The 25,386-nt window shown below is 41.1% G+C and overlaps 1 protein-coding gene across 2 annotated transcripts in view; it reads left to right on the top strand.

Annotated features, from left to right (window-relative positions):
* The window catches only part of TTLL6 (tubulin tyrosine ligase like 6), a 46,124-nt gene extending 26,168 nt beyond the window's left edge, over positions 1-19,956 (top strand). The window contains exons 10-14 of one of the 2 annotated variants that reach the window (XM_087713601.1): positions 5,753-5,870; positions 14,585-14,881; positions 15,644-16,004; positions 17,395-17,607; positions 18,769-19,956. In XM_087713601.1, the coding sequence (XP_087569727.1) occupies positions 5,753-5,870; positions 14,585-14,881; positions 15,644-16,004; positions 17,395-17,606 (988 nt within the window). In that variant the 3' untranslated portion in view covers position 17,607; positions 18,769-19,956. Of the gene's footprint in view, positions 1-5,752; positions 5,907-14,584; positions 14,882-15,643; positions 16,005-17,394; positions 17,608-18,768 lie in introns of both variants that reach the window. The other variant, XM_014061991.2, reaches the window with a different exon arrangement.
* Positions 19,957-25,386: the final 5,430 nt, after the last annotated feature.

The following is a 25,386-nucleotide window of genomic DNA, read 5'->3' as shown; positions in this document are numbered from 1 at the left end:
ACATTTTTAATTAATATAATCACATTTGCTTATCTTCCTCCTTCTCTTATTTTGTATACTAGACCAGAATAAAATTTATGTACAAAGTCAACAATCATATAATGATATCTATCATCTAAATCATATGTTAATTTATTATTATTATTGATATTGAAGGAGTGCAATGGCTCAACGGTTAAAGATACTGAGCTTGTCAGCTGGAAACTTGACAGTCCAGGTTCAAGGCCCAAGTGTTGCCTGATGGGGTGAGCTCCTTGCTCCAGCTCCTGCCAATCTAGTAGTTTGAAAGCATGCAATAAATTGATACCACTTTGGTGGGAAGGTAACAGCATTCCATTTAGCAAAGTATATACTCATGCTGGCCACATGACCACAGAAGCATCTTCAGACATCATTGGCTCCCTCAGTTAAGAAACAGAGATAAGAACCAGCACCTAGGGTTGGCTATGACTGGCAGGGGAAACCTTTAACTTTACCTATTATTGAAATAGGTTCCTCCCCTCTTTGTTTATAGCTATACAGGTAGTCCTCGAGTTATGACCACAATTGAGCCCAAAATTTATGTTGTTAAGTGAAACATTTGTTAAGTGAGTTTGCCCTATTTTACAACCTTTCTTGTCACAGTTGCTAAGTGAATTGTTGCATTTGTTAGTAACATGGTTACTAAGTGAATCTGGATTCCCTATTGACTTTGCTTGTCAAACGTTTGCAAAAAGGTGATCACATGACTCCAGGATACTGCGACTGTCATAAATATGAGTAAGTTGCAGAACATCTAAATTTGATCATGTGTTCATGGGAATGCTGCAATGGCCGTAAGTGTGAAAAATTATCATAAGTCACTTTTTTCAGTGCTGCTGTAACTTTGAGTACTCACTAAATGAACTGTTGTAAGTTTAGGACTATCTGTATAATTTAAGGTGGCTACGATACCTAGTATTCCTGCCTCCTGTTATCCCACAACAACAACACTGTGAGATGGGATGAGAAAGAGTGACTGGTCCAAAGTCAACCCAGCTGGTTTTCATGCTTAAGGTGGGATTAGAATTCACAGTCTTCTGCATTCTAGGCCAGGACCTTCATCACTATATCAAACTGGTCTCTTAGTGCCTCTAAGATACACTATATTGTCAAAAGTATTCGCTCACCCAGCCAAATAATCAGAATCAGGTGTTCCAATACAGGTGTATAAAATCAAGTATCTAGACATGCAGACTGTTTTAACAAACATTTGTGAAAGAATAGGTTGCTCTCAGGAGCTCAGTGAATTCCAGCGTGGAACTGTGATAGGATGCCACCTGTGCAACAAATCCAGTCGTGAAATTCCCTCCCTCCTAAATATTCCACAGTCAACTGTCAGTTGTATTATAAGAACATGGAAGTGTTTGGGAATGACAGCAACTCAGCCACGAACTGGTAGGCCACGTAAACTTGTCCAACATCAGTGTGTGACCTCACAAATGCGCTTCTGGGAGAATGGTCAAAAATTCCCACAAACACACTCCTAAACCTTGTGGACAGCCTTCCCAGAACAGTTGAAGCTGTTATAGCTGCAAACGGTGGACCGATGTCATATTGAACCCTATGGATTAGAAATGAGATGTCACTACCACAGATAGCACCACTACTGGACGAGTGGGGGTACCTACAGTATATAGAAGGCCCTCTCTATTCCTTAACCATCTTGGACTTTTTTGGACCTTCCCAGAACTATTCGCACTTTAAATTAATTAACTTTTTGCGCAACTCATAATTTCTTTCTTTTCTTTCATCTTTTTCTTCTTTCTTTGTATGGGCTATGCATGAGGTACGCTTGAGATGAATGAATGTCCCACTTTTTATGATTATATTGTTGTAAATTTTGTGTTTTTTAACTTTTTACGTGGGGATTGTTTGGGGGAGTGTATGAGTATGCGTGATTCGGAGGACCTGCCGGGAGTTGCGGGGGCCACGGGGGTGGGTGAGGGGACCAGAGACACGGGAGAGGGTCGGGGTATTGCGGTCGTAACAGGGAGGGGCAGATACGGCGGGGACTTTAGGGCAGGCCATTACCGGGGAAGGAGGGTTCGCTACATTACAGAGATCCCTCCTTCCGGCCCTAGGAGTCCCACTCCAAGACCAGATGGCGCAAGTAGTCAGGACCCTGGTCTCAGGCTGTTGTCGCTAAATGCCAGGTCTGTCGTACATAAAGCTCCTCTCGTCCGGGACTTAATTGTAGACGAGAGGGCAGACCTGGCATGTATTACTGAAACCTGGCTGGGCCCAGAGGGAGGAGTCCCCCTTGTAGAGCTGTGCCCAGAAGGATTTCAGGTGCTGCATCAGCCGAGAGCCCAGAGAAGGGGTGGGGGTGTGGCCGCTGTTATCCGGGAGTCGTTAGTTCCTCGTAGGGTCCCTGCTCCGGAGATTGTCGGGTGTGAGTCTTTGCTGTTAAAGTTGGACCTCAAGGGTCAAGTGGGTCTGCTGCTAACGTACCTGCCTCCCAACAGCGTTGCAGCAGCCCTCCCCTCGCTCCTCGAGTCGGTAGCCGAGCTGGCAATTGAGTTCCCTAGGTTGATGGTCCTGGGGGACTTTAATTTGCCGTCGCTCGGTGAAAACTCTGATGGGGCGCAGGAGTTCATGGCTTCCATGACAGCCATGGGCTTGACCCAAGTAATTCGAGGCCCAACCCATTCAGCGGGACACATGCTTGACCTCGTATTTCTCTCGGAGCAGTGGATGTGTGATCTTGGTCTGAGGGGGAGTGACATCATACCCCTGTCGTGGTCAGACCATTGCCTACTGAGGCTCGACTTCCGGAGGCCAAACCCCCACTGTAGGGAGGAGGAACCGACCAGGTGGTTCCGCCCCAGGCGTCTTATGGAGCCTTCAAGGTTCCAGACAGAGCTTGGGGTTATTCCTGACACTTTCGCCCACAGTCCGGTGGAGACTCTGGCCGCTGCGTGGTACTCAGCAGCGTCGGAGGCCCTCGACCGGATTGCGCCACTGCGGCTCCTCCGAGGCGGCGGATCCCGAAGACCCCCTTGGTTTACCGAGGAACTCCGGGAGATGAAGCGCCGGAGGAGATGCCTAGAGCACCGTTGGAGGTCCGATAAGTCCGAATCGAACCGAGCAATGGTAACCACCTGCACCAGGGAGTACACCAGGGCACTTAGGGCAGCAAAAAGATCGCACATAGCCACCCTGATAGCATCCGCTGAGTCCCGTCCAGCCGCCCTGTTTAGGATAACCCGCTCCCTATTGAACAAAAGGGAGGCGGGGGAACCCTTGCAGGGCAGAGCTGAAGAGTATGCCCAATTCTTAGCGGACAAAATTGCTCGGTTTCGGTCGGACTTGGACTCCACCCTCGCAGTTCCAGCCGAGGCGCAGGGGGACCAAGTAGAACAGCACTGGGTTGAGTTTCAGGACGTTACCCCCGGGGATGTGGACAAGGCCATGAGAGCTGTAAGTACCTCCACCTGTGTTCTGGATCCGTGTCCTTCATGGCTGGTTACTAACTGCAGTGAGGTGACACGAGGCTGGATCCAGGCGGTTGTAACCGCCTCCCTTCGGGAGGGGAACTTCCCCGCCACACTGAAAGCGGCGGTGGTGAGACCCCTCCTGAAGAAACCAACCTTGGATCCAGCTGTTCTTAACAGCTATCGTCCTGTCTCCAACCTTCCCTTTCTGGGGAAGGTTGTTGAGAAGGTGGTGGCCTTCCAGCTCCAGCGGTCCTTGGAGGAAGCAAACTACCTAGACCCCTTCCAGTCAGGCTTCAGGCCCGGTTACAGCACAGAAACCGCTTTGGTCGCATTGATGGATGATCTTTGGAGAGCCAGAGATGAAGGACATTCCTCCATCCTGGTCCTCCTTGACCTCTCAGCGGCTTTCGATACCATCGACCATGGTATCCTTCTGCGACGACTGCGGGAGGTGGGAGTGGGAGGCACCGTGCTACGGTGGTTCTCCTCCTACCTCTCGGACAGGTCGCAGTCGGTGTTAGTGGGAGGGCAGAGATCGTCCCCAAGGACCCTAAACTATGGGGTGCCGCAGGGTTCGGTCTTATCCCCCCTACTATTTAACATCTACATGAAACCGCTGGGAGAGATCATCCGCAGGCACGGGATTAGATACCATCAATATGCGGACGATACTCAATTGTATCTGTCCGCCCCGTGCCAAATCAATGAAGCGGTTGACGTAATGTGCCGGGGTCTTGAGGCCGTCATGGACTGGATGAGGGTTAACAAGCTTGTGCTCAACCCAGAAAAGACCGAGTGGCTGTTGTGTTTTCCTCCCAAAGATTTGGCCAATATTCCAACACTCAGGCTGGGGGGTCAAATTTTACACCCCTCAGAGAGGGTCCGCAACTTGGGAGTCCTCCTGGACCCACAGCTGTCATTCGACCACCATTTAACGGCTGTGACCAGGGGGGCATTCGCCCAGGTACGCCTGGTGCGCCAGTTGCGACCCTACCTGAATCGGGAGGCCCTCACAACAGTCACTCGGGCCCTTGTGACCTCTAGGCTGGAATACTGCAATGTGCTCTACATGGGGCTGCCCTTGAGGAGCATCCGGCGACTTCAGCTAGTGCAGAACGCAGCCGCGCGAGTGATTGCGGGTGCACCTCGATTCACCCGCATTACACCTATCCTCCGCGAGCTGCGCTGGCTACCTGTCGATCTCCGGATGCGCTTCAAGGTGCTATTAATCACCCATAAAGCCCTACATGGCAGTGGATCTGGATACTTGAGAGACCGCCTTCTGCCAATTACCTCCCTACGACCTATAAGATCACACAGACTAGGCCTCCTCCGCATTCCATCGGCCAGCCAGTGTCGGCTGGCAACTACAAGGAGGAGGGCCTTCTCAGCAGTAGCCCCGACCCTTTGGAACGAGCTCCCCGTGGAGATTCGTACCCTCTCCACCATCCCAGCCTTCCGCACAGCCCTGAAGAACTGGCTCACCCGTCAGGCCTGGGGATAAGGATTCCTACCCCGCCCGAATGATGAATGTATGTTGTTTACTATTTTATTATATGTTGTAATCTTAACGTTGTATTTCCCCCTCCCTGGTTTTTTGTGAGCCGCCCTGAGTCCCCTTAGGGAAAAGGGCGGCCTATAAATGTTAATAAAACCAAACCAAAACCAAACTTACAGAACGTTCATATGCGAGTAAAGGCAGGTGAGCGAATACTTTTGGTAATATAGTGTATATCATGCACTACAAAACAAAAATCACAACTGCAAACTGATTCTGTTTCCATTGCCTTCCAGTTTTTATCTTTTTGTCTTCCAGACCAAGGCATATAGTACTACTCTGCAAATGTTTTCTCTTGGTGCATAAAGTCTGATTATAAAGGACAGCATATTCTACATATACTTTATTCAATATATCCTGACATGTTAAAACATCAGTCTAAGTGAGGTTGAGAACTGCTTCCAGTTAAAGTCACAGATCCATTTGCCTTCTTGCCAATCATTCCAACTGCTGGAATTTCTAACTTTGCCTGCTTATTTTACAAACCATTTATAATACATTACCTGATTTCTTGCAAAGTATTTGCAAATATTTACCCAACATTGCATTAATAAAGGAAATCTGCTGATCTCTGATAATAGGCTTATCCTGATTCTGAGCACCATGGCCTGTTTTGGATGTTTGAAAAGCCACCAGTAGACAGATGAATTATCATAAATTGACAGTCAACAGTGTTTGGCATTGAGTCTTCCTAGAGTAATTGTTATATAACATTTTGATTAATTGATATAAATAGGCATCAGCTGCAGGAACTGCGTCTCAAACAAGAACAAAAACTTACACTGAAAGAAAAGAAGGCTGAATTCCCAGGAGAGTCCAGTGGAGAAAAAACAAAGATTCCTAGGCCAAAGACGGTAAATAGATCAACTATACTACCAGATTCTGTCCAGGTATGAATAGTAGAGAAACATTTTAGCTGATTTTTTTTTTTGCACAGGAATCTCTGGTAAATGAGAAAGCAAAAAGGCTTTAATTTTGTGATTTAATTTTTAATAAACAAATTTTGCTCTTCGATTGGCATGCCAACATTTATATGGACGGCTGTGGTAATGGCAGCAGTGGCATGTAGACCAACACTATTATCTTACACTCTGCATAGTGACATTTGTTATTTCCAATCCATAGTATTCTATCTTTTCTTTTGAAATAGAGGGCTTACTTCATCCTGTATTAGGCTTAAGGCCGTGTTGGTGAACCTGTGTCACGCAGAGCCATATTTGCCAGCATGGCAGCCCTCAGTTCCCAAACTTTTGTTTGGGCTGTTGGGCCATTTTTTGCTCTCTCTCCAGGCTTCAGGAAAACCTCTGGAGCCTAGAGAGGGTGAAAAACAGGCCCAACGGGTCAATCTGAAGTTTAGGAACAAACTTCAGGTTGGTTCATTGGGCCTGTTTATCGCCCTCCCCAGGATCCAGAGGCTTTCCTAAAGCCTTTTTTGGCCTCCCTAGGCTTCAGGAAAGCCTCCTGGGCCTGTGGAGGGCAAAAATCTCTTTCCCCCCCCCCAGTGCAGGGGTCACTCATGCATGTGCAAATGGGGGGGTCACTTGGGCATGCGCAGGTGGGTGAGCAAGTGTGCATGATAGCGTGCGTGCACACAGTTTTGGCACACCTTTAGAAAAAGGTCTAAGGCCTCTTCATAACTTCCATTACTTTGCTCTTTATTTTCACCATCAATCACCTGTCCTTCATTTTCATCATAAGAGATAATTACTTCATTTGAAAGTATTGAAATATCTGAAATACTTCTCTGGTTACTTTCAACGAGCCTTTCTCTCTCATCATCTTGCCGCTTTTTCCTTTTGATTAGTGATTTCTGCTTGGGCACATCTGGAAAACCAATCTGGTGCAATCCTAAAGAACCAGCCTTGTCTCTTTTAACAAAAAGCAAGTTCCTTCCTTTTAACAGAAGCAATAGTATCTTCAATAGTATCTTCGTCCTCTTAGGGCAGCCAGCAGGACAGCCAAATTCAACACACAGAACAATTTGATACTTGCAGTTGAGGGTATCAAACAATTTGTCAAGTTTCACATTGAAAGTCTCTTTGATATCTAGCTTTTCTCTACCCAGAGATATGTTCTGGCTTGATACTAGCTCTCTTGTTCAAGATTGTCATTTTTGAATTTACAACAGGGTTGACAAAAGAACTGTTTTCTCATTCCCACTTTTGAACCACTTTTGGATATATGCCTCTTGCAAAATGGGCTGTTGGGTAATTTCTAGCACCATCATTATTTTGTTCTCTTAATAGTAGCCCACATTTGAGAATGGCTTGCAGTGTTGGAAGCTCAGATGGCAACAAGTCTCTGCCAGCCCCAATTAGGTTGCTCATATGAGTTCCCAGTCTTCTTCTCTTTTAAAAAGCCATTACAGATTATTTATCACACTCCCAGGAAAAGAAGTCAGCAGTATTAACATTCTCAGAGGTTTGCAGAGTGCAAAAACTTTTTCCCCTTTCTGAAAGCTCTTTAACTGATTGATGAGAATTAGATTGATCAAGTGCTGTGCCAGCAGAAACAAAGTCTTAGGTGCTGCAGATTGTTAGCAATTTCCTTCTCCAGCACATGGATAAATACACCTGGAAACATCTCCCTACCTGCCTACTCTTTCTCTCTCTCCCCACCTACCTACTGTATTTCTCTCTCTCTCTATCCCTCTACCTACATACCTACCTACCTACCTACCTCTGTCTCTCCCTACCTATCTACCTCTGTCTCTCCCTACCTATCTCCCTACCTCTGTCTCTCTCTACCTATCTACTGCATTTCTCTCTCTCTCCCCATCTACATACCTACCTACTCTCTCTATCTCACTACCTATCTACTGTATTTCTCTGTCTCTCTCCCTCTCTCTCTTTCTCTCTCTATCACTCTACCTACCTACCTATCTACACACTCTCTCCCTCCCTATCTACTGTATTTCTCTATCTCTCTATTTCCCTCTCTCTCTTTCCCCCCCCTCTCCCCCTTTATCTACCTAACTACCTAATTTCTCTCTCTCTCTCCCTACCACCTACTGTATTTCTCTCTCTTTCTCTCCCCCTCTCCCCCTCTATCCACATACTTACTTTTTTTAAAATTTGCCCCTTCAAAACCTTGGTGCGTCTTATATTCCGGTGCATCTTATACTCTGAAAAATACGGTACATTTTATATAGTACACAGATATTTTTGTCTGTTTCAGCATTTATTTTTGCAACATACCATAAGGATATGGTGGCGCAGTGGTTAAATGCAGCACTGCAGGCTACTGCTAGATCAGCAGGTCAGCGGTTCAAATCTCACCGGCTCAGGGTTGACTCAGCCTTCCATCCTTCCGAGGTGGGTAAAATGAGGACCCAGATTGTTGGGGGCAATATGCTGACTCTCTGTAAACCGCTTAGAGAGACCTGAAAGGCCTATGAAGCGGTATATAAGTCTACTGCTATTGCTATTGCTGATTTGTACATCTTAAAAATTATCCATCTATTTGTCTGTCTTTCCCAAACATTCTACCAAAATATACAGATTCATCTACTTGCTCTATTTTTTCTGCATTTATTTATTACTTGAAATAATTTACTTTTCTCTGGAAACGTAACTATCTTGATATTTGATAACAGTAATTTTCAAATTAATGCTTGTCATGTTGGTTCTCAATCCACAATTGTACATTAAAGATTTAAAAATACGTATTTTTCAGAGTATAACACGCACCGGAGTATAAGACATACCAAGATTTTGAAGAGGCAAATTTTTTAAAAAAGTTTTTGCACTCTGCAGACCTCCCAAAAACAGTCCATTTTTCACAAAAATGGGCCCACTTTTTGTCAAAAGAGGGCATGCATAGCCCTTAGGAGGCTTATAAAGTGCTCCTGGGGGCTAGAGGAAGGCAAAAACTAGCATAAAACGGGCCCATTTTTTGTCAAAAAAAGAGCATGCATAGCCTTTAGGAGGCTTATAGAGTGCTCCTGGGAGGGGGGCAAAAACAAGCAAAAATGGCCCATTTTTTGCTCATTTCCCCCCCCCCCAGCCCCCAGGAGTACTTTGCAGACCTCTTAAAGTCTATGCACAGCCATTTTGGTGAAGGAGGCGGGGCTTCAGGAGGCCAAAAATGCTGTATTCAGTGTATAAGATGCACCCAGATTTTCACTCTTTTTTTATTGAAAAAGGTGCCTTTTATACTCTGAAAAATACAGTAGTTTTTTATCTCTATAAACATTGTAAAATATATTTTCTCATCTTCCTTTTTTTAAAACAATCTTTTTAATATTATTATTTTTCTCTCATCCAAGATCTTTTTCAGTTGATAATTATACCATCTGTTTTTCCCTTCTTCCAATTAGCATTTCTCCACACAGCTTTTATGACTCTGCATAAAATAATTATTAAGGTAAATACTGATCTTTAAACTACATGCTGTATTTGAAGTACAGCAGATACTCGTAAAACATCTCTATTCTCCTTCATTCTGGAGTCCCTGAATGGCCCAGTCACATTTTGTACATATTATAGAAATCACATTTAAGCTCCACCAATTTCAGCTGAAGAGAAGCATAACTTGGGGTTTTTTGCTAGGATCATTTTTCTTCTTTACTTCCTCTTTTACTACTTTGGATGTTGAGGGAGATACAAAGTTCTGGTTCTGGCTCTTTTGGCGGCCTCAACTATTGTAATTTGATGCTATTATAATGTCTTTGATGTTGCCCCTCTATATTCTTTTGGGTCTGCCTCGTGTTCTTTGACCTCCCCTTTTTTGAATATGCCTGGGTACAGTATGGAATCCCAGGACATCCACTCCAGATGAACAGACCACTTTACTTGCTGTTTTTGTTGTACTTTTAAGATTGGCTCTATGCCAATTCTTTCTCTTACGATCTCATTTCTGATTTTATCTCTTTTAGTTGCTTTAGCAACTTTTTAAAAACATCTCATTTCCGTGACGACTGTCATTCATTTTTGTTTTATTGTAAATACTAATATTTGGCACTGGTAACATAGGAGATGAATATGTTTGTATGAGATGCTTCTTTGTATTGATCTGTATTCCCTTAGGTTGTAGGAGTGGAGCTAGCTGTCCCAGTATTTGGTTTGCCTTACTGCAGTATATGTTAATCTTACGAAGATCCATTTTACCATCTTCACTAAACGTTCCTAGATATTTGAACTTTGATACTTGTTTTATGCTTGTTTCCTCTATTATATAGTTTAAGGTATGTTTACACGGCACAGAACCAGATTATTTGAGGGACTAGTACCTCTTTTTAGTCCTACCTACCCATCCCATTGGATTTGGTACGAGGGGCAGGCTCCAGATCCCATCACTCAGAGCTGTTGATTGGTGGTACCAGGGAAGAGACTTTTCTGCTTTGAGATCCACTATCAGGCCCCTGTTGGAACACTGCCATTTTGAAAGCGGGAGTGGGAGGCTCAGTGGAGGAATGTTTTGCATGCTTTCACTTTTTATTTACTTGAGAAGGTAGCTGAGGCAGGTCCTTACATTAGGCAGAGTCTACAAACTAGTCAACCCGGAGAGGCACCTGCCCTACCATGGGGACCGTGCAAACAATGGTCAACATAAGGCACCGATCAAGAAGAAGCTGAATGCTGGGGTGAAGCTTCAGCCAAACTTCAGCCGGGCACGAACTCTGCTGGATGGGTGGAGGAAGCTGCTAGCCTAGGAGATCCCGCTTAATGTAAGGATCTGCTGTCATGGTTCCAGTAATAGAAAGCAGAACTCCAAGGCAAGCAGATACATCAAAGAAAAGTTTTATTGGAAACATCATATTGGCACAAACTGGTGAAAACTGATTCTGAAAGTTCCCGTGGTTTCCACCTGATTAAAAAGTGTAAGTTCCCCCTTCCCCCAAACAATCAGTCACATTGTCCAATCAAGTTGCCTGGTTACTTCACCCCTCCTTTCTCCAGTCACCTGTTGGAATGCCCTTGGTTCCCAGAGGAAACTATTTTGTTTTGGCTACAAAACCCCATCTAACTGTGTTCCCCCTCCCTATCCCTGCTTCACATTGTGGCAACCCTGAAGCTTCGAAAATGGCCCCAGACAGATTTGCTTCAGAGTTGACACCTGCCTCAAGAAACTCTTGAAGCAGTTTGCTTTTCAGTACTGAGAGGTAGTGATTGCAGAAAAGTCAGCTGGAGTCTGCATTCATGCACAAAGCAGTAGGCTAACTATTCCCTACCTACTGTATTTCTCTCTTTCTCTTTATCTACCTAACTACCTATTCTCTCTCCCTATCTATCTACTGTATTTCTCTCTCTATTTCTCTCTCTCTATCCCTCTACCTACCAACCTACCTCTCTCTCTTTCTTCCTACCTACCTATGTATTTCTCTCTATCTCTTTCTATTTCTCTCTCTCTATCCCTCTACCTACCTACCCTCACACACTCTCTCTCTATCTCTCTCTATTTCTCTCTCTCTCTATCCCTTTATCTACCTAACTACCTAACTACTCTCTCTTTCCCTACCTACCTATTGTATTTCTCTCTCTTTCTTTCCCTCTCTATCCCTCTATCTACCTACTTACTTTAAAAAAAAGCCTCTTCAAAACCTTGGTGCATCTTATACTCTGAAAAATATGGTATTTGTAAGCCATCCAGATTCAACATGAGATATGCATCTATATAAACTGGAATAGTAAGTAAATTAATTACATACATACATACATACATACATACATACATACATACATACATACAATTTATATATAAAGTTTTTTATTTTTTCATTTTCATAACAAATAACCACATGTATACTATTACATAACCAACATTTAATAATATAATATGTTGGTTATGTAATAGTATACATGTGGTTATTTATTATGAAAATAAAAAAATAAAAAGCATACATAATATTTTTGAGGGATTTTCAATGCCCTCAATTCCCACTCATCTAATCATATCATATAAGGAATAACGTTTCCCACATATTGCATTTATTCAGAGTATTGCATAGCTCAAAACTCATGCTGGTTCTTTCATTCACTGCAGTAGCATGCAGTTCTCATTACTATATGAATTCCTATTTTCATGTGCACCCACAGGACTTAAATGATATTAGCTAATACCTTACTGACATATATGTTATCCTTTTCATTGATGATTAGCCTTTTGTTTTCTCCTCTATGTATGTATACATTAATTTCACTCTAAAGTATCAGACCTAATTCATTGTCATCTTTAATGCAACTTTCCCCTTTCTTTTAATTTTGCAAAATGTAATATATTTGTTTCATATTTCATTTCTGTTCTTTATATTACATTATATTACACTTCCCCAAAGTTACAATTAGCCATACATCCTAATTTATCACCAGTATTGTCTAAAAATATTGACCTCTGATATCAGGCATAACTTTGGTCTGTTATGGTTTTTATCTGGTACTGTGTACTGTGCAAGATGGAGAAAAAGTCATGGCAATCAATATATAGCATTTCTATATGTAAGGACATTTACCAGATATTATTTTGAACATTTTGCCACTGGGTTTGTATCAGAGGTAGGTTGCTCCCGAGTCAGCCAGGTTCAACTGAACCAGTAGTGGTAAAAGAAAGCAAAAATACATTGCAATTTTTCCATATAAACCCTTTCTTCCTGTAGCAGCATTTACCAGGTAGAGAGACATGTTATAATCATGAGCTACAAAGTGGTTCTGCAGCAACTGTTAGAACGCATATCATCATTGTTTTGAAACAGCCCATTATATTTTATTTTAAGTTTGGAATGCTAAAAATAGCTGTTTTATGTTAGAATATCAAGGTATATGATTAGTGGTATCAGCCTTTGTTCCGCTTAGGAGATAACCCAATCTCACAGGAAATAAACAAAATAAACAGGTTTAATGATTAATAACTCAATTGGAAAATCAGAACAAATCATCTTTTAAATTTACCCATTAAAATGCAAGTAATGAGCACTGGAAAATATAAATTACTGATTTATTGTAATTTTTTATCTTTTTATTCCAAAAAATAGCTGGGTAGGAGAACCTTAATCTCTTTATCATACACTGATGCTAAGGGAATGATTCCAGATGCACTTAAAAGATAAGTGATATCAGTAAGAATATTAAGCTATATTCCAGGGGCAAGAGGTGAGGCCACAGTATGAGGACCCAAAATACCACCCTATAGGCTTGCCGAAGAGTTTCATAAATGGCTTTGAATATAAATTATACAATCTGTAATAAAAAATTATATGATCTCCATAGCTTCCACACCTTCTTGCACTTTTATATTAGTGCCTTCTAGACATAAAATAAATAAATTATAATAGCATTAATAAAATTAATAAAATAATAATAGCATTAAAATTAGATGTGGTAAATGTTCTATTTGCGGTATATTAGGGTTTAGGGTATACTTATTTATTTTAACCTGTTCTCTACTTGATCTCTTTTGTTTGAATGCAATCTAGCCAATTCATAACAGGAATGAAGTTCATTATATGTTTAAAATATTAAGATAATCGGGGAAACAATGTGATTCTCTGACATATTTTAACAAGAAGGGAAAGCTGTGTGTAGGAAAGCTGCTTGGGAAGTAGGTTAAGATATTGGAAAGGAGATTGAGAACAAGAGCAAGAGAGAGAAAAGCAGTTCGTAATGAAAGGCTAAGCATGTAAAGCTCTTCCTTCAGTCAGTGAAATCTTCTGAACAACTATTGGTTTTTTTCCCTGCAAGAATGAGCAAAAGTGGGCCTTCGGATCAGTGGTGGGTTCCGGATCCCATCCCAACCGGTACAGTTGGAACGGGCCTGGCCGCATCCACATGGACATGCGCAGCACACACATGCGTCTTAGCGCTTCTGCGAGCCTCTGTGATGCTACAGCTGCTCAGCGGAGCATCACACAGGCACTGTATGTGCCATGCGCATGCGCAGAAGCGCCAAAGACTTAAAAGACCGTTAAAGAGCTTGGGTGGGCGGGCCCTCCAGAGCACTGTACTGGAACGGTATCCAGTGCTCCAGGCAGGCTCCATTACGCCCGTACCAGGGCGTACTGCCTGCAACCCACCACTGCTCTGGATTTGCCTGAATCTGTATCATTGTATCATGTCCATCAATCTGTACCATTGACCAGATTATCTAGAGTGAAACTTCAACAAATAAAATTAGGGTTTTCACTACTTTTGATTTTTGTACTGACCTGGTGAGTGTATGGAATTGAACTTGGAATTCAAGATAGATTTTTAAGCAATGAAGAAATAGCTTAAATGCATGTGACAAACATATAAAAAAAGATTTTTCAGCCTCTAAATCTAATTAAAGTTATATACCAAGCTTTTTTAAAAAAATGTTCAAGCTTTTATTTTTTACAGTAATGATTACAGAGTGTAAGCAAACAATTGCATCTTTGCAATTTACTCAGCACTTAAGTCATAATATTTTTGAAAAGTTATAATTTTATGAGTTTTTGATGTTTTTTAAATGTATACAGTGTGCTTATTGTCGAAGTCAATGAAATTCAACCTAACCTAAGCCGGATTGATCTATATACATACGTTGCTCTGAATTTACTGACCATCGTTATCATAATTTAATATTGTTTGGGGCTGATTTTTCCCTTTTTACACAGACTCAGCTTTGTTCAGAATCGGGACCTGGGACTGACCTCCTGCTGGAACATTTTCTGGATAAACAAGAGCCCAAGAAAGAAGTGATCTGTGAATTTTCAAGTATTTCCCCACATAACAGCCCTGAAACAGATAACCCAGAGCCTTCTGCAAAGCATCCAGTGAGGCCTTACAGCTCTGTATCTGATTTGACCTGGCAGAATTCATCCAGCACTGCAGAACAATTTAATTCCAGACCAGAACTGCGGAATACCACTAATATTCGCCATTCTGCAACCAGGATGAACATTGGAACAAAAGTAAGTAACAAAGCCACAGGCTTTGCAGCATTATTGCAGCACTGTTTCTGAGCTCACAATACCACACCAGGCAACACAAACAGAGCAAGCTTTTAAACCAAAAATTGTTCAGGATATTTTTCTTGTCTTGGCTTCATGTTTTAAAAGCAATAAAGGTTGGAAATCAAATATAAGGGGACTATACTTTACTTTGGTTCTAGGCTGTCTGTTTTTTTGTTAACTCTATCTACAGGAATGAATGAATATTAAATATTTAGTAGAATTGGTAAGGTTACCTTAATTTAATTACCGAGGTAAAAGCTTAGTCTAGTCACATATGTTTAAGATAAACATGGACAACTTATGGACTACATACAATTTTTTAAAAAAGGATGGCATGCTGTTGCTTTGCATCTCTCCACCCATGATTGTACCATCAAGATTGATTGCCTTAAGGTTAGATTTAAATAATAATAATAAAATAATGTATCAAGACTTCATTCCATTTGACATGCTTATTTTATTTAAATACAACATGCATCCCAAGGGAAGGGGGAAGTGCCAAAAATTTTGGGCTGATTCTGTGATGTTGTGTCTTTTCTTTACTGTGATGTTATGTCCAAATATTTTGGAGAACCCACCTCCCAAAAAGTGTGCCCCCCCCCATTCGGAAAAGACGTTGCCTATATTTATTTAGCACATTCTCTGGGTCTCTTAACAGCTAGGTTATCAATGAGGTTATGAAGCAAATGTATCCCTGAGCATCCTTCTCTTTCTTACCAGCGTCAACCACCAAGTGAATTTACAAAAGCACGCAGTAAACAAAACCCGTGTCATCCTGACAAACATTTTCCAGCAACAAACCAATATCATGTGAGGAGCAAAACTGCAAAAGACAAGGGTGTCTGTGAAACTCCAGCTGTTAAAAATTTCCACCCATTTGACGAATTGTCTTTCCAGTATGTTGGAGAAAAAGCAGTTCCATCACAGTCAGCAATCAAGGCAATGAGAAAGAACTTTTCTGAGAATGGCAAGGGAAAATCTTTCTTTATTTCAGAATTTTTCAGCAAAAGTTTCATAACATCTGAGAAGCAATTAAAACATGTCTGTCAACTCCGGTCTCAACACCCCATCAATCGAGCAAGTGAGAGCCATTTTCTTGGCTATTGTATTAATCAACTTTGGATCTGTAAAAAAAAAAGGGGGGGTGATTTTATCATTTGTATGCTGATCCTAAAATAGAAGCTTTTTCTTGGTCTTTGAGAATAATACCGATTAAATTGTAACTATTGTTATCAAATATGTTAAGTTCTTCAGCAATATCACCTCTTCTAGTCCACAAGAAGGGATATGACATAAGACAAATTCATACTGTGGGGTTTTTTGTTTGCAGAAGTCTTCTAAGAGAACAAACTTTACTTTCCCTGGTTTCAAGGCCCTAGAAATACTTATCACTTGAGCATTGTGTTTTTGTCTCTTCTTATGGCCATCAATTAATTCCTTATTAGGGATTGCTCAGATAAAATATAAAGCATATTGAGGCTTAGATTTGCAGGCTTCCTGTCCTTTGTCAGAAAAATAAATGTTACATTATTTTAAAAACCCAAGTACAGTTTTTCCACTTGCTTGCACACTATTTAGTGAATTGCCTAAATAAACTAAAAAATCAAAAGACAATTAAGATTTTTGAAGTTTAAAGATGCATTCAATTTCTGAAAGTCTAATATGGAATGTCCACAGAAGGACAAGATTTCCTGAGATTTGGGGACGAGAAAACTGAAATTATGCAAATTCTGACAATTTGAGATTCAGCCATTTGTAATTTATTGTATTATTGGGGATCTCATCATCATCACACAAAATCACAAGATGATGTGTGCTATCTGAAAAGATTATTGATAACTGCTTTTAAAACATGGTTCCATAATTGGGCAATTCATATGTTCTACAATGGATAACAGCTTCCATCACTTTTCAATTTTAATGGCTCTGAGAGATGGATGGACAGACAGACTCTCACTGACAGGCAGCATATAAATTAAATAAATAAATAGATGATAAAAGCCATAGCATGGCATCTGGTAGGTTTCGGAAAGTTGCTCCAAATCTTTCTTATCACAGTGGTATTTGCAGGCAGAAGGAGGAGCTTGGCTCATAGGCTTGTGAGGTTTTTATTTATTTATTGTTTGCAGTGATATATATTCTCTTTTTCTTTGAAACAGTGCTGAGATTAAGGAGGCAAATCCAGTGCCAATCTTACAGCTGACACTAGGGAGGAAAGGGAAGGAGATAGATTAGTAATAATAATACTGTATGATGTATTGATTCTTTCCCCTAGCAGTTGAATGATGAAGCATGCAGAACAGAGAGCTCACATGCTTTTACAGGGCTTGCAATAGTAGCCCCACTTATCTCTTTGTCAGTTCATACTTCTTGACACTTGCTTGAATTCAAGAAAAGTGGGGTTGGCATCCTGCTGGAGATGATCTATCACAACATTTGCTTTTTTACCCCTTTCTTATAACGTTACACAGAAAGTGCTGCCCTTCCCAGAGAAATCGTAGGGGCCAGAAGTGGCAAATGTATTTCTGGCAGGAAGCCAGCAAAATACTATAATATTCACTTCAGCCTGCAAAAGCCAACGATTCAGCAACAGAGCTTGCAAGATTTACTGGTGATCTCACAGATGAACAGCCAGACCACAAGACCCAATGACCACAGAGTGAGAAGTAGTCCTTATTCTTAAGGTAAAGGAAGAGCAGGTAACAAGGATGGCTTCCTGGGAATCTGTGATGGAAATTTAACATTCCACATATTGGGAGGGACTGGAGGTTTAAGGAAAGAGGACCTCACTACATCAATCTTTAAGCTTTGTCCCTGTTGCATTGATTTTAAAAAGTATGCACCAAGGCATACTTTTTGGAGTTAACATACTTCACCTACTTAACAATGTTTATTTGTTTCTTCTATCCCTCATGCGGAAGAGGAAAGGCTCTTCCAGGGGTTATTAAACTACATCTTCCAGCATTTAATTATTAAGGCCGCAGTAAATTCTAGTCCAGACAGGATCACAGGTCCCTGTCCTAGACAATAAACATTTTGTCCAACTCTGACTTCATTGTCACTAATTTCAACAACTCTATACCATATATTTTAACATTTTCAGGTACTAAAGAACTGAAACTTGTGATTTTTTGACTACAGATAATCCTTGACTTACAACGAACTAAGTTTCTCAAACTTACTTGAGAAAGGAGACTTACAATGTGGATCCAAAGTTCTGACAGGCAGGCTCCCACGAACCCCAGTGATGTGAGCACACTTTGGCCACTTGGCAAAATGGCCACATTTATTGCCATTTACATCATATCGCAGTCCTGTGTTTTACAAAAGTTTTGCTAAAAACCAACACCCATAACAAACCATTGGGTTGCTTAACAACTGCCACAAAAAAAGTTGTAAAATCAGGTGTCAGTCATGTGACTAACTCATTTTACAATCATTATGACTTATGATGACCATAATGATTAGGGTCTATTACGGTCATGGATTGTCTGTATTAAATTGAGATCATTAGGATGATGAAGTATCTATGCCTTGGATTGTACTTTGGAAGAATTATTTTATAATACTAGAATTGAGGCTGTTCTCAATAACCATAGTTATCACAAAGGTTAAGCTTAATTTTGTGAGTTTGTCAAACTTCAGGATGATGATGTTATCCATTCAGTCATGTTCAACTCTTGACAGGCCTCTCCATATATTCCTGCTTGGACTACTACTTTGAGTTTTTCTATGCTCTGGATGTGTCAACTTTGATGGTGCAAATTTCAAAACATATACAGTAAATTTAATTAATAAATAGGATATTTTAAAATACTTAAATATATAATTTCTTTTTCTTTCAGGGTCTAAATGAATTCTTTGTAATCACTGGATAGCATTGGAGCCTAGAAGAAATGACTTTCTATTAAAGAGAACCCAGAACTATTTGAACTTTTCAACTATACATTTTCCAAGCATAATCCTATTGAAAGAAGATTCCATGCAGCTAATGAAATTTGAGCTATGAACGCATTTTTTTTTAGACTAAGTGGATCTTGAAATAGCAGAGTGTCCTGATTTTTCTGTTTCTTGAAGAAATATGTAGTTATCTATAATTTTCTAAATGAAAAAGTCCTCTTCTGTACATTTTTAAGAAAATGAATGCTGCATTGAGTTTCAAATATAGAGATGTGATCTTTTGTATTACTACCAGTCATGTATTTCTGTACCTCTGTCTTACTCTGTGTACTCAGACTGACTCTTAAGGACTGGACTTGATCCAACATATAGTGAGAGGTTATCCCTAATTTTATTTTTAAATAAAAAATAAGCCTTGGAGGTTTCGGTAGAAAACTGAAGTGCTGTTTAACTATTCCCTTCCAGTTACCTACTCATTCAAATATTTCCCCATTCTATTATTGAGGAAAACATACAGGACTCTCCTATTCTGCCTTCTGTTTTCTATTGCAGCTCCCAAAGCTGCTTTTCATTTTAAAAAAAATCAGGGGAAAGAACTATGTGACAATTCATAGATCTAGAGTTTTTAAAATGGCAAAGATTCATATGCAAAGGGATTTTGTGTTTCTCAGTGAAACAAACCTTGAATCTGTATGATTTTGCATCATTTGCTATGGTGCATGTGCTTTTTCTTTTTCTTTTCAAATAAATTTATTTACTTTTAAAACAATGTTGTTAAAGATTACAAATAAAAGGAATAAAAACTACATAAACTGAAAAAAATTAAGAATTAGAAAAGAAAAAAGTGTGAAAAGAAAACAAAAAAGTACCGTACCCCTTTAACTCAAGTACAGTTTAAATAGTGTAATTTATTGCTATCTTTTAAATTATACTCTGTTCACCCCAAATCTTATCTTTTAACTAAAAACAAAATACAAAATCCTCATCATTTGTTTCTTATCAACAAAAGCCCAATAAAGGATATCAGCTATGATATCTATCTTAACCTTGATCAAATAAGCCAACCCTATATTCCTGCCTATACCTTTAACTATCTTAATTCTTAATTCCTTCAAATAAAGACCCAGAGCTAATTTTTTGTCACCTTTTTTGTTCTTTAAAAAAAAATTTCTAGAACTTTAATTGGCTGTGAAGTTCCCAAGAGATGACCTAATTAATTTACAAGCCTCGAGACAGAGTTCAAACAAAACCCCTTCACTTATTAGGATCAACATCTTAGCATTACTTCTGTGGAGCCTAAACTGACTTTCACTTAATTGCGTTTGAACTTTACCCTCCAAACTCCTCTCTTCTGTCCTGTGTCATAAATCATATTCTCCAACTAGATTGTAGAAATATGAGACCTAAGGTATGCATGGAATACTCCTCCCTTCTAAAGTTGATAATAGTCATGAAACTGCTTTAGACGTTGACATCGGCATCCTATGAATACCCAGGTGACAAAGTTTATCCTATAAAATTATCCATATCCTTTCTGGTGTAGTAGTTAGATATCCTCTTTAGACAATGAAACATCCTATTTAATTTGCAAGTCCAGTACATCCTTTTTTGTATCGTTATCTTTCTCGCCACATTTATATTCATATTAAGATTGATTTCAAACTTCTCCTGAGTATAGTGTGTTAATTATTCCATAATAGTCCAACTACCCATCATTTCTAAAAGTTTCAAAGACCCCTTTTCATAAATTTTCCCCAGAGAACTCACTGTTACAATATTTCATTTATTTAATTGTACTACTTGTTATCCTCTAGCTTCCTCTAGTGTTCAACTTTCAAAATCCCATTTTCTTATTTTGATTGAAGAAAATCCAATCCCAGGGGAGGACACTATTTTGGAATTCCAAGTCCATCTAAATCCTTAAACCATAGTTAACTTTTCAAAATCAGTATTCCAAGCATGCTTTAACTGTTCAATTGAAAAGGTAATATTTTTCAAAAAAAAAATCATGATTAATTTTTTTTCTCTTATGAAGGCAATTCACATGAAGAATGCACTATAATACTGCTTTCTTCAAAGCAACAATAACATGATTCAAATGATTGAATGTCCTTTAAAAAAGGCTGGTTTTATGACAGTGAGCAAAGATGGTTCCTCCCAAAACTTGCAGCTGCTCGACTCATAAGCTGATCACAAAAAAAATGATTCTCTGGTCCACTCATTAGAAGTAGATATACAGAATTCACATGGCAATCTCAAAGATCTCCTTAATTTGAAGATAATTTTAGCAGGCTGGATTCTACATCCAGTTGCCAACTCCACTATAATGCTGTCCCACTACAAGGAGAGATGTTTAGTTCACCATGGCTTTCAACCAGTGGTGGGTTTCAAAACTCTTTAAACCTCTTCTATAGGTGTGGCCTGCTTTGTGGGAGTGGCTTGCCAGCCATGTGACTGGGTGGGAGTGGCTTGCCGGCCTTGTGACCATGTGGGAGTGGTTTGCCAGCATGTGACTGGGTGGGCGTGGCCAACTTGTAAAATGTGGTGAAACTCCTTAACGCTCATGCTTAGCAACCAAAATGTTGGCTCAGAAACTCTGGCATTTGAAGCACGCAAGTCTTAAAGCTGTCAGGTTTCAAGACCCTTGCACCCCTAACCCTTTAGAAAAAAACTCAGGGGTGTTCAAACTTGACAGTTTTAAGACTTGTGGACTTTAACTCCCAGAATTCCTCCTCTAGTCATGTTGGCTCAGGAACTCTGGCATTGAAGTGTGCAAGTCTTAAAGCTGTCAAGTTACAAGACCTTTGTACCTCTAACCCTTTAGGAAAAAAACCCAGGGATGTTCAAACTTGACAGCTTTTAAGACTTGTGGAATTCAACTCCCAGAATTCCTCCTCTAGCTCTTCCTCTTGATGATGTGCGGACAGGCGAGGGTAGGGAGCTGGAAACGGTTCTAAACGGCATTGTAGATATGTGGAACCTCTTCTATAGAAGAGGTTCGAACTGGTAGGAACCCACCCCTGCTCTCAATCAGAAATCTGATCCTTTTGCTTTTTCCACTGAGAGAGATCTTGGAGTTCTCATAGACAATCGCTTAAATATGAGCCATAGGTGGCTGTGTATGGCAGCAGCCAAAACAGCCAATGGAAACAGCCAAGGCTGCATTAATAGGGATAGAATCAAGATCATCTGAAGTACTACTACCGATGTATAAAATCTTAGTATGACCACACTTGGAATACTGAATCTAGTTTTGGTCACCATATTATAAAAAGACATTCAGACTCTGGAGAGAGAACAGAAAAGAGCAAGATGATTAGAGGGCTGAAGAATGGTTGCAGGAATTGGGCATGTCTGGTCTTGTGAAAAGTAGGACTAGGGGTGATATGATAGCAGTATTCCAATATTTGAGAGACTGCCAGAAAGAAAAGGGGGTCAACCTATTTTCCAAAGCAGCAGAAAGTAAGACAAGAAACAATGAATGGAAACTAATCAAGGAGAGAAGCAACCTAGAATTAAATTCCCCAACAGTGAGAACAATTAACTAGTGGAACGGCTTGCCTTCCAAAGCTGTGGGTGCTCCATCATTGAAAGCTTTTAAAAATATACTGGAAAGCCACTTGTCTGGAATGGTATAAGTCTCCTGCTTTAGGGGAAGTTGGACTAGAAGACCTTCAAGGTCCCTTCCAACTCTTTTATTCTGTTAAACCAAAAATGAATTTTGTCCCAAAACAAAAGCAAGTTTGGCTTGATTGAAAGAAAATATATTCTGGTTGCAGACCTAAGTATTCAGATTACAAAAATTGCCTTCTACCCCTAAGCAATCTAGAATTATTTGCCAATGTATTTTCAATTCAATTGAAAATATAGGATAGTTTTTTTGTTACAAACATTTTACATTCAAGCCCAACCAGCCCCTTGGGCCACCCCCTCCATACCCAGTTCAAAACCTAGTCTTTCACTGAGTAGCGGGCAACCTTGCCGGAAGAAACTGGGCCCGCCTCAAGACCGTCAGTAAATAGAACCAGAGTCTCAGGGGTTGGATCAGCAACCAGTTCAGATAGAGGGCACCAGCTGAGGGCATCAGCATGCCCCAAGGTGGCGCCCGGCTGATGAACAAGGCGGTAGCTGTAGGCCACGAGGAAAATTGTCCAAGGAGTCATTTGCGGTGACAGCAATGCCAGAGTAGGCTGGTCCCCAGCCAGGAACCCCAAAAGTGGTTTATGGTCCATGATAATTTCAAAGTCACGACCATACAAGTACTTGTGGAACCTTTTCACGTCAGCTACCGCAGCCAGAGCCTCACAGTTCAGTTAGCTGTAGTTCCGCTTGGCAGCTGACAGGGTCCTCGAGTAGTAGGCCATGGAGCCTTGGTTCCATTGTGCATGCATTGGCTGAGTATCTCCCCAACGCCAAACGGAGAGGTGTCACAAGTTAGTACAAGTGGCAGAGTCTGGTTGTACTGGACCAGGAACATGTCCGCTGATAGCTGTCATTTCACCGTGGCAAATGCAGCAGCTTCAGCTCTGCCCCTGGTCCACCTCCTCTGTAAATTAATGTCCTGAATACCAGAAATAATTCTGTCCAGCAACAGTTCATCTAAGTACCTAAATTTGCAGTAGGCCACAGCCTTCCGAAGTGCAGCAACATACTGTTTGATCTTTTCTCCCTCTTTCTGCTTATGGAGGTAGAATTTGTGCCTCCCCACATATTTAGATGGTTTGGGAGCATAGTGTGTCCTCAGTGTCTGTTGTAGCATCAACTGAGTGACTGACTGTACCGACGTTGGCTCGGATAGGTCCTTGGCAGTGTTGAATACCTCTGGCCCACAGTAGTTCAGGAACATGGCTTTCTTTTGGCCTTTGGACAGGCCAAGGAGGTCATTGGCTTTGAGGAAGCATTCGAACCTCATCATATACAAGTCCCAGTGCTCGGTGGCTGGGTCATATGGAACTGGTGGGGCATGTGTAGTCATCTTGTTCAGTCAAGGCAGATTTGAATTTCCCGCTTAAAGATGGCCGCTTGATGCTGCGCTTAGCTCTGGCTGGATTGATTGGCTGGATTGTATTTGCTCTTTTGATGTCTAGTTGCCTTCCAATCCCACTTTGTCGCCAGTGTTAAGTAGAGTGAATGGAAGAGACAAGAATCAGGCTTCAGCAACAACAGCTCTTTATTAAGTGAAAACTATATACAATCCAGCAAAGATTCTGTCTGGCAGCAGCGCTTTTATAGGGAGCTGTCAGACTTCTCGACCAATCACATTTAAGTATCGTTTCCACCAGATCAGAGGACCTTGGTGGAAACTACCATAGTGGCTGTCAGTTTGTAACAGTGTGCATTTTAAATCTTGAGATATTATAGAACTAGAAACTTGTAGACCTCTACCATTGATACTATGTTGTCTTGTATTGTAAGAGGTGGTAGAATAGGAGGTTTCCTTCCAAAATCTACTATCAGCTCAGAAAGCTCAGACTGCCCAAGGATCTGCTGATATAGTTCTACAAAGAAATTATTGAGTCTGTCATTTCCACCTCTATAACTGTCTGGTTTGGCACTGCAACCAAAAAAGACAGACACAGACTTCAACAGCAGAAAAAACAATTGCAACAGCCTGCCTTCCATTGAGAACTTGTATACTGCATGAGCCAGAAAATGGTTGTAAAAATATCTACACACCTCTCACTTCCTGGACATAAACTGTTTCAAATTCTTTCCTCAAGACGATGCTACAGAGCATTGCATATCAAAACAATTAGACACAAGGACAGTTTCCCCCTCAATGCCAAGGGTGTCAAACTCAAGGCCCGAGGGCCAAATCTGGCTCATGGGGGTGCTTAGTTCTGGCCTGCAGGCTGTACTGGAAACAACTAAGGACCAGGCCACAGTACTCTGCTGGCAGAGCATTGCAGGAGGCTATCACAGCCCAAAATGGAGCTCAAGAGCCTGTATTCACTCACAGAGTGCTCAGGCCACTACAGGAATGACCTTGAGCTGGCCGTGCCCACCATAGCATTGTCCATCCCAGCCCTCTGAGGTCAAACACAACCCTGATGTGATCCTCAATAAAATTGAGTTTGACACACTTGCCCTATGCCAGCCCTCTGCTAAACAACTCATTCCCACAACACTGTCAAACTACCAAATAGGGCTGTATTACTATTATCCTTCTTTCTTATTACCTATTTCCTTATCTTCCTATGGCTATAACTAAGGTGACCAGACATAACGCTTTTGGCGGGACACCCCCTCTTTTTGATGCATTTTCCCGCATCCCGCCCGCTTTTTTAAAAGGCACGCTTTTTTTGGCGCTGGCAGCTCCCGCCCATCAGCTGCTGGGCTGGCTCATCGTTCTGTTCTATGCTACCTACAAATTTAAGCCAGCCCAGCCTGCCGCTCACTGAGTTGATTGGCTGGACTCCAGCCAATCAGTGAGCTGGCCAACCAGCTCACTGATTGGCTGGACTCCTTAGCTGAGCACGCATGGAGTCTCCATTTTATTTTGTCTTTCTTGTTGGGGTTGCAGCTGAGCTTACTGGTGGTGAGTAAAATAAATCATGTTTTGT

The sequence above is a fragment of the Thamnophis sirtalis genome, unplaced genomic scaffold, assembly GCF_051295495.1.
Source record: "Thamnophis sirtalis isolate CommonGarterSnake01/CBP01778 unplaced genomic scaffold, rThaSir2_p1.2 scaffold_4, whole genome shotgun sequence".
In the NCBI taxonomy this organism is placed as follows: Eukaryota; Metazoa; Chordata; class Lepidosauria; order Squamata; family Natricidae; genus Thamnophis; species Thamnophis sirtalis.
This window is presented reverse-complemented; position numbering and strand designations above follow the sequence as displayed.